Below are 10706 nucleotides of genomic sequence, written 5' to 3'. Positions count from 1 at the left end.
AGAGGAACTGAAAAGCCTCTTGATGAAGGTGAAAGTGGAGAATGAAAAAGTTGGCTTAAAGCTCAACATTCAGAAAACTAAGATCATGGCATCTGGTCCCATCACTTCATGGGAAATAGATGGGGAAACAGTGGAAACAGTATCAGACTTTATTTTTCTGGGCTCCAAAATCACTACAGATGGTGACTGCAGCCATGAAATTAAAAGACGCTTACTCCTTGGAAGGAAAGTTATGACCAAATTAGATAACATATTCAAAAGCAGAGACATTACTTGGCTAACAACGGTTCGTCTAGTCAAGGCTATGGTTTTTCCAGTGGTCATGTATGGATGTGAGAGTTGGACTGTGAAGAAGGCTGAGCGCCAAAGAATTAATGCTTTTGAACTGTGGTGTTGGAGAAGACTCTTGAGAGTCCCTTGGACTGCAAGGAGATCCAACCAGTCCATTCTGAAGGAGATCAGCCCTGGGATTTCTTTGGGAGGAATGATGCTAAAGTTGAAGCTCCAATACTTTGGCCACCTCATGTGAAGAGTTGACTCGTTGGAAAAGACTCTGATGCTGGGAGGGATTGGGGGCAAGAGGAGAAGGGGACGACAGAGGATGAGATGGCTAGATGGCATCACTGACTCGATGGACATGAGTCTGGGTGAACTCCGGGAGTTGGTGATGGACAGGGAGGCCTGGTGTGCTGCGATTCATGGGGTCCCAAAGAGTCGGACACGACTGAGTGACTGATATGATCTAATCTGATCTGATCTTCCCAAACAGACCAAGAGGTTCACTCTAGACCAGTGCTTCTCAATGTGTGGTCCATGCACCAACATCATCAGTATCTGAGATCTTGTTAGAAATACAAATTCCATGACTGAGCTGAAGACAAACTGAATCAGAACCTCAACTGTGTCACTTCCCATTCTGTGTTTACAAAGCTCTACAGGTAATTCAGAGGCATTATTGAGTTGAGAACAGGACTGCCAAACTCATGGATTTTTTCCTTAATTTTCAGGGGGTGTTTTTTCTTCTACAATCAAGGGCATGAAAAGAGAAACTGAAGGAAAAGACCCAGAATAGTTTGTAAATTTCACTTTTTCTAAGGTATTGATAAAAATGGAGAGGTCTCAAAATAAGAGACATTTATTTTATCATTATTCTACTATAGATGCTTACAAAAATGGTTCAAGTTGAATTTCTTTTCTATCATGATAGAACTTGGAGTTATATGTTATTATCTCAACTTTAAACACAAGGTAAGTGAGTCTTGAAACACATATTTTTTAAGATGCTTTGTGAATTTATTTTTTAATTAATTTATTTTATTCTAGTTTTAATATAAATTTATTTATTTTAATTGGAGGCTAATTACTTTACAATATTGTATTGTATTGTATTGGTTTTGCAATACATCAAGATGAATCCGCCACGGGTGTACATGTGTTCCCCATCCTGAAAGCCCCTCCCACCTCCCTCCCCATCCCATCCCTCTGGGTCATCCCAGTGCACCAGCCCCGAGCATCCTGTATCATGCATCAGCCTGATTGGCAATTCATTTCACATATGTTATTATACATGTTTCAAAGCCATTTTCCCAAATCATCCCACCCTCGCCCTCTCCCACAGAGTCCAAAAGACTGTTCTATACATCTGTGTCTCTTTTGCTGTCTCTCATACAGGGTTATCGTTACCATCTTTCTAAATTCCATATATATATGTGTTAGTATACTGTATTGGTGTTTTTCTTTCTGGCTTACTTCACTCTGTATAATCGGTTCCAGTTTCATCCACCTCATTAGAACTGATTCAAATGTATTCTTTTTAATGGCTGAGTAATACTTCATTGTGTATATGTACCATAGCTTTCTTATCCATTCATCTGCTGATGGACATCTAGGTTGCTTCCATGTCCTGGCTATTATAAACAGTGCTATGATGGACATTGGGGTACACGTGTCTTTCAATTCTGGTTTCCTCAGTGTGTATGCCCAGCAGTGGGATTGCTGGGTCGTATGGCAGTTCTATTTCTATTTTTTTAAGGAATCTTCACACTGTTGTCCATAGTGGCTGTACTAGTTTGCATTCCCACCAACAGTGTAAGAGGGTTCCCTTTTCCCCACACCCTTTCCAGCATTTATTGCTTGTAGACTATGGATAGCAGCCATTTTGACTGGCATGAAATGGTACCTCATTGTGGTTTTGATTTGCATTTCTCTGATAATGAGTGATGTTGAGCATCTTTTCATGTGTTTGTTAGCCATCTGTATGTCTTCTTTGCAGAAATGTCTATTTAGTTCTTTGGCCCATGTTTTGACTGGGTCATTTAGTTTTCTGGAATTGAGCTGCAGGAGTTGCTTGTATATTTTTGAGATTAGTTATTTGTCAGTTGCTTCATTTGCTATTATTTTCTCCCATTTTGAAGGCTGTCTTTTCACCTTGCTTATAGTTTCCTTTGTTGTGCAGAAGCTTTTAAGTTTAATTAGGTCCCATTTGTTTATTTTTGCTTTTATTTCCAATATTCTGGGAGGTGGGTCATAGAGGATGCTGCTGTGATTTATGTCAGAGAGTGTTTTGCCTATGTTCTCCTCTAGGAGTTTTATAGTTTCTGGCCTTACATTTAGATCTTTAATCCATTTTGAGTTTATTTTTGTGTATGGTGTTAGAAAGTGTCTAGTTTCATTCTTTTACAAGTGGTTGACCAGTTTTCCCAGCACCACTTGATAAAGAGATTGTCTTTTTTCCATTGTATATGCTTGCCTCCTTTGTCAAAGATAAGGTGTCCATAGGTGCGTGGATTTATCTCTGGGCTTTCTATTTAGTTCCATTGATCTATATTTCTGTCTTTGTGCCAGTACCATACTGTCTTGATGACTGTAGCTTTGTAGTAGAGCCTGAAGTCAGGCAGGTTGATTCTTCCAATTCCATTCTTCTTTTTCAAGATTGTTTTGGCTATTCGAGGTTTTTGTATTTCCATACAAATTGTGAAATTATTTGTTCTCACTCTCTGAAAAATACTGTTGGTAGCTTAATAGGGATTGCATTGAATCTATAGATTGTTTTGGGCGGTATACTCATTTTCACTATATTGATTCTTCTGATCCATGAACATGGTATATTTCTCCATCTATTAGTGTCCTCTTTGACTTCTTTCACCAGTGCTTTATAGTTTTCTATGTATAGGTCTTTTGTTTCTTTAGGTAGATATAGTCCTAAGTATTTTATTCTTTTCGTTGCAATGGTGAATGGAATTGTTTCCTTAATTTCTCTTTCTATTTTCTCATTATTATTGCATAGGAAAAATATTACTTTCCAAAACTGAACCAGGAAGAAATAGAAAATCTTAACAGACGCATCACAAGCACAGAAACTGAAACTGTAATCAGAAATCCAGCAAACAAGAGCCCAGGTCCAGACGGCTTCACAGCTGAATTCTACCAAAAATTTAGAGAAGAGCTAACACCTATCCTACTCAAACTCTCCCAGAAAATTGGAGAGGAAGGTAAACTTCCAAACTCATTCTATGAGGCCACCATCACCCTAATACCAAAACCTGACAAAGATCCCACAAAAAAAGAAAACTACAGGCCAATATCACTGAGGAACATAGGTGCAAAAATTCTTAACAAAATTCTAGCAATCAGAATCCAACAACATATTAAAAAGATCATACATCATGACCAAGTGGACTTTATCCCAGGGATGCAAGTATTCTTCAATATCTGCAAATCAATCAATGTAATACACCACATTAACAAATTTAAAAATAAAAGCCATATGATTATTTCAATAGATGCAGAGAAGGCCTTTGACAAAATTCAACATCCATTTATGATAAAAACTCTCCAGAAAGCAGAAATAGAAGGAACATACCTCAACATAATAAAAGCTATATATGACAAACCCACAGCAAACATTATCCTCAATAGTGAAAAATTGAAAGCATTTCCCCTAAAGTCAGGAACACGACAAGGGTGCCCACTTTCACCCCTACTATTCAACATAGTTTTGGAAGTTTTGGACACAGCAATCAGAGCAGAAAAAGAAATAAAAGGAATCCAAATTGGAAAATAAGAAGTAAAACTCTCACTGTTTGCAGATGACATGATCATCTACATAGAAAACACTAAAGACTCCACCAGAAAATTACTAGAGCTAATCAATGAATATATTAAAGTTGCAGGATATAAAATCAACACAAAGAAATGAAACACATATTTTTTTAATGTGTTCATTAGTTAATAGGTAAATTATGACATAAGCTGTGTCTCTGGTCTCAACTGGGGGTCATATATAGATTTTAATGCAGACATTTGTTATTCATGAGTCAACAAGCTAATACAATCTAGGAAAATTGGCTCAGTGATGGGAAGATAAAAGAGAATTCATTCCATTACTCCGCTCTCTCCTCTCTGCCTATGAGAGTTATCTGAGTATTGTATGATTTAAACCATCTCATCAAAAATTTAATTTTACATAAACTACCTGTTTTTTTCATTATACTTCAGTACCATCCCTTTACTCTTTGGGATCCCAGAGCACTATAGGCAGCAAGAACAATATCATGTGACTTGCAGAAATCCAACAGTTTCCTCTGATTGAAATATGGGTGACATGCCACCCGTAGAAAACCAATAGAGAAGAGGGTCAGATATTATGGAAACATAATACTAATATGACAGAGGGAGACAAAAAGTTTAAAAAATGATAAAGGAAAAATGATAACATTAAATGGAAACTGGAAATATTAACATCAACAGAGAAACAAAGAAAAGTGGGTTTATACAGTTAATTTATGATGGACATAGATGGGAGAACCAGTCCCAGTTTGACTAATCAAAAGATGGACTGTACATTTGAGTAGACATTCATGAATAAATATTTCATAGACTGTTAGCATCACCATGAGCCTTTAACTTCACCCTCTAACCTGGATGATTTTCATAATGTCCAGTACAATTTTCTGAACTGTGTTCACTGCTAAAGACTTATAAATGCTGCAACACCAAGATTTAGGATTCAGCCATCAGAACCCCACACAAACCCTTAATACCCATCGCAACTGATTTAACGCTTTATTAATTTACCTCTGATTCCATGTTTTCATGGTTTTCCTTCCTGTACAAAGCTTGCTCCAGGACACTTTCAACCTCCAAACTGGTCATGCTATCATCTCAGGGAAATGCTTCCTTCCTCTACTGCTGGGTTCTATTCACGATTTACCAGGAAGCCGTGTGCACTTTTTCCATCCAAATTTATCAGACAGAGATACCATTATGGGTTCTATTCACACCATCCAGACAGGGGCTCTACTCTCTAGAACCTTCTGTCCACAAATGTAGGATGAACAGGAGGGGAGGACAGACAAACATCTGGCTCCAGGGCAAGAAGGATGTTCTGAAGAGCAGGAGGGAGAGGAGCCGAGCTGCTCACCTGGTTGCAGACGGACTTGTACTTGAGCCCCGGCTTGTTCAAGATCTTCTCCAGGTGCTTGTGGTTGCAGTTGAACACCCCAATGGACTTGGTCAGCTCTGCATCCTTACACTTCTCCAGTGCCTGGAAGGGCGGGGTGGTGAACAGTCACTTGGAATGGGCAATAGAACAAGAATAAAAGCTGGGAAAAAAATCTGTAAAAAGTGTCATCCATCAAGAATTAACATTGATTATCAAGAAGAAAAGAGGGGAAGACATTATGCAAAAAGAATTATCATCTCCTCTTTGAACCCTGGAGAAGACATATCACATGGAAGGAAAGAGATTCCTGTCTGCACTGTCCCATACATCTCCTCCTCCTTTCCTCTCTGGAACATTTCAGCAATGGTCTCCTCCCCACAACCCAGCCTCACAGCCCTTAGACTTTATGAACTGCTGGGTCTGATGGTCCACAGCCCATTCTCACAGGTGAAAGAAATGAAAGAGGTCCCCACTCTCCTGGCTCCTCCTCTGGTCTCTCTCCTTCCCATACTCACCTCCCATGTGTGACAGAAATCCACTGAGTCGAATACTAGTTTTCCATTTTCATCTGTTTGCAAAATGTCCTCCCCTGGCTGGGATGGAAGCAGTCATTTTAGAGATAGCACAAAATAATTTCTCCATATTTAGCCAAGCTCCCAAGAATTAAACCTCCATGAGGTATATTTACAACTTTCTAGATACTAATATTTGCAAAGTGATTTTGTCTATGTAAGCAATGTCTTCAGGAGGGAGGGTTACTCTACTCTTTTATACTAAATATATGTTGCAATAAGTACAAATTTTCTACTTTCTAAAACGGACTTCCAGTGACTTCTGTGAATTTTGTCCCTTCTTGCACTTGCCTCTTTAGAAGTGCTACTGTGGGCTGGGAATGACAATAAGTTACATGGCTTTATTTCTAGAATAAAAATTGCAATCTTGACCTGGGCTAGATAATCAGACTTCCTTTTATCTCTGAGCATCAAGTGCGCTAGGGAAGGCATATGAACCAGCAAGTTTCTCCTTAGGTTGATATGGAATGTGGAAGATCCAGCCATGCTCTCAAATATTCATAACCATGAGCCTTGAGCTGCCCCAAGGCCATATTTGCCACTAATGGAAAATGTTCAGTAAAAATAAAGCAAACCATGAGTAGTACCCTGATAAGGAATAGGAAAAAGGAGATATTTCTGAAGAGTACTGCAACCCTCAATTCTGTCTGTGGCTGGAACTTGCCATCTACATAGTCCATGAAACTGTTTTGCATCAGATGGCTTGAGTTCTGTGACATGAAATCGGTTGTTCTAGGTAAACCTTTCTTAAAGGCTAAGTGCAGGCTACAGACCTCATCTGAAGACAGGAGAGAGTGTAGGCAAGGTCTCCCAAGTCCCTGTAAAGGTATGAGGCTTAGACCCACACAGAGGGAGCACCACCAAATCTGCTCACCTAGAAAGGGTGAAAGGCAAGATAGACTCATCATGTTCAATGTAAGGCAGTGTCATGCTCACCACAGCTGCATCAAACTCTTGGTTCACGAAATTCCCAGAGACTCAGGAGTTATAACCAGGACTGGGTGCAGAACTGGCTTATTTCTATTTCTGAAAGTTTTCAAGCATAGACTCTCAGATTATTTAACTCCTTTTTCTGGGAGGCGTGTAAGGAATTCAAAGAATCTCAGTAAAAAGATGATCAATCTGTGGGAGAGGGAGAAGGTGGGGAGATTTGGGAGAATGGCATTGAAACATGTATAATATCATGTATGAAACGAGTCGCCAGTCCAGGTTCGATGCACGATACTGGATGCTTGGGGCTGGTGCACTGGGACGACCCAGAGGGAGGGTATAGGGAGGGAGGAGGGAGGAGAGTTCAGGATGGGGAACACAGGCATACTTGTGGCCGATTCATTTCGATATTTGGCAAAACTAATACAATATTGTAAAGTTTAAAAATAAAATAAAATAAAAAAAAAGATGATCACAAATGATTACTTGGGGGATTCTACTCTAGTGTAATCATCCCTTCAACCTACTAGACAAATCTTACTTCAACCATCCATGCAAGTTGATGAACATTCTAACACAAGATATAACATTGATGTGATCACACAAATTTCCAGCCTTCAGAGTCAGTGGATAATGCATAATATAGAGATCGACATAGTCCAGTTGAAGATTTTTCAGTGACTTTTCCAAGGCTGGTCAGACCAACCCTGGTCAAAAGGATGAGCACCAAAGCTTCAGAGGTTAAAAAATAAAATTTGTAATAATAAAACTTCAGTTAATTTTTTTGGGGGGAGGGGCATATCATGTGGCTTATGGGATATTACTTCCCCTACCAAGGAAGGAATCCCAGCTTATGACAGTAAAGCACCACGTCTTAAGCACTGAACCACCAGGAAATGCTAATACTTTAGGAATATACCAATAAGCATAGTTCACCAAACAACTCTTCACTGAACAAATGATCCTATTATATAATTTTCACCTGGGCACAATCACTTGCACACATGTGCACACACACAACGCACACAGTACCTTTGAAGTGCAGAATATGTCTTCTCTCTTCACAGTACCATCTGCAACCTTACTTTGAATGGCCTGGCCTATCTGCTCTTCATTTTGGTACACATGATCGCAGTCAATATGGTAGAATCCAACCTCTATAGCAAATGGTGTGAATTCCAGAGCTTCCCTCTTAGCAACCTACATAAGCAACAAAGATAGAAGCTGAATATCACATAAGAGATTGCTAGACACAAGCTTTCACCTTCCCAACATAAACGTTTCTTTGTGCCTTTGGTTAGTTCTGTATGTGTGGTGATGAATGCTTGACGATTTCCCTGAACATTCCTGGTCAGTGGTTAAGTGGACACACAGGAACCCTTCAACATGAGGCAATCAATGGTTGACTGTTGGCATCAGAGACCTCAAGACCACATGCAGGTTCATTGATTTTCTGGAAGAACCCAAAGAATTCAGCATAAAGTGGTAGTCATGGATATTATTTATATAGTGAGATGTTTGAAGATAAATGAACAAAGGTGTAAGGTGCCTGGTAAAAGCATCAAGAAACAAAGTAAAAGCTTCTAAGACCTCTGTCTACCAGTGAGGCCACAAACAATACACCACATAAAAACTGTATGCAATCAAGGTGTACAAAGTGATGTTCTCATATAAGTTGTTGTTTCTGTTTGGTTGCTCAGTCCTGTTCAACTCTTTCTGACCCCACGGGCTGCAGCACTCCAGGTTTCCCTGTTTTTCATTATCTCCTGCAGTTTGCTCAAACTCATGTCCATTGTGTCAATAATGCCATCCAACCATCTCATCCTCTATTGTCTCCTTCTCCTCCTGCCCTCAATCTTTCCCAGAATCAGGGTCTTTTCCAATAGGTTGGCTCTTAGCATCATGTGACCAAAATATTGGAGCTTCAACTTCAGCATCAGTCCTTCCAAGGAATACTCAGGGTTGATTTCCTTTAGGATTGACAGGTTTTGTCTATCTCCTTGCTGTCCAAGGTACTCTCAAAAGTCCTCTCCAACACCACAGTTCAAAAGCATCAATTCTTTGCACTCAGACTTCTTTATGATCCAACTCTCACATCTGTTCATAACTACTGGAAAACCATAGCTTTGACTATATGGCCCTTTGTCATCAAAGTAATGTCTCTGCTTTTTAATACACTGTCTAGGCTTCTCATAGCTTTTCTTCCAAGGAGCAAGCATCTTTTAAATTCCTGGCTATAGTCACCACCCACAATGATTTTGGAGTCCAAAAAAATAAAGTGTGCCACTGTTTCCATTTTTCCCTCATGTATTTGCCATGATGTGATGGGACTGAATGCCATCATCTTAGTATTTTTAATGCTGAGTTTTATGCCAGCTTCTTCACTCCCTCTTTGACCTTCATCAAGAGGCTTTCTAGTTCCTCTTCCCTTTCTGAAATTAGGGTGGTGTCGTCTCCATTCTTGCCTGGAGAATCCCATGGACAGAGCAGCCTGGCAGGCTACAGTCCATGGGATCACACAAGTCAGAACAACTGAGCGACTAAACCACCACCACCACCAAGGAATGAGCCAGTGAGCTTCAGTAACATCCTGGCCCCTTCATTCCCCTCACCCCACTTTGCTCTACAAAGTATAAAAATCCTGTCTTCTATCTACAAAATGTCTCTGACTATGTTTTTCCATTTTATGAATTAGAATAATGAGACTCAAGGTTTAAGGACCAATCTCTTTTCATATCTACCCTAAAGACAAGATAGACAGCAAATTTTCTCCCTTCCAGACTAGAGACTTACCAGCCCATCTTATGCCTGAGCGCTGCAAACCGTACTTTAAAAAAAAAAAAAAAAAACATTGAAAGTGAAATTCGCTCAATCGTGTCCAACTCTTTGTGACCCCATGGGCTATAGCTCATCAGGCTCCTCTGTCTATGGGATTCTCCAGGCAAGAACATTGGAGTGGGTTGCCATTTCCTTCTCCAGGGGATCTTCCTGACCCAAGGATCAAATCCAGATCTCCCACACTGCAGGCAGATTCTTTACGATTTGAACTACCCGGGGAAGCCCAAGAAAACATTACAAAACCTGGCCTGTAAGAGAGTACCTTTTCCCTTCAAATGAGATTATATTTTCCCTAATAATAAGTTTCCAAGCAAAAACAGAAATATGAGGCAAAACACAGTTGGAATGTTTCTTGCCTGCCATCTAGCAGGCACACCACAGTAGAAAAACAATTCATTCCCATTATTTTTCATTCACCTCATCTATAGGACCTCCCACTTCAAATATTTCTCTGTGTCATGACTTTTTGGAAGGAGGAAAGAATTCTGGAAATAATTAAATGTACAGATAACCCTCACTGTTGCAATCACCTTCAAAGCAAAGCAGCTGACAATTTTCTTGACAGCCGAGTCTCCTCTTTTGCCAAGCTGGGAAAGAGATGGAAACTGGAGGGGAACCCAGAGTAATCTGCAGGTGAGCACAACCTCAGACCCTGATGCAGAGTGGAGACAGGATGCTATCTCCCCTTTCACAGGGCATGGTTCTAGCCTGGTTGGTGGAACCACGTGACCCTCCCAGAGTCACCCAGGAACTCAGTGCTTGACAACCCAAGTCCCTTCTGCTCATATTACATTCACTTACTCTTTATATCTCAACCCACAACCACTACTGTTACCTCTGGAGGTGCATAGGTTCCAAATCCCAGGACAGGAATGAAGTGGCCATCATTAAGCTTCACCTTCTGGCCTTTGGGATCCATTGCC

At 40.1% G+C, this 10706-nt stretch overlaps 1 protein-coding gene across 1 annotated transcript in view; it reads right to left on the bottom strand.

Moving 5' to 3' along the window:
• The window catches only part of LOC104986158 (dihydrodiol dehydrogenase 3-like), a 27682-nt gene extending 16976 nt beyond the window's left edge, over positions 1–10706 (bottom strand). Inside the window, 6 exon segments of the mRNA XM_010836615.1 lie at positions 4501–4605; positions 5418–5545; positions 5959–6036; positions 7561–7677; positions 7978–8145; positions 10619–10706. Of these exon segments, the coding sequence (XP_010834917.1) occupies positions 4501–4605; positions 5418–5545; positions 5959–6036; positions 7561–7677; positions 7978–8145; positions 10619–10702 (680 nt within the window). The 5' untranslated portion in view covers positions 10703–10706.

Source organism: Bison bison, unplaced genomic scaffold, assembly GCF_000754665.1.
Source record: "Bison bison bison isolate TAMUID 2011002044 unplaced genomic scaffold, Bison_UMD1.0 scf7180017864063, whole genome shotgun sequence".
NCBI classification, from domain to species: Eukaryota; Metazoa; Chordata; class Mammalia; order Artiodactyla; family Bovidae; genus Bison; species Bison bison.
Note: the sequence above shows the minus strand (reverse complement) of the source record. Positions and strands in the feature narration are given on the sequence as shown.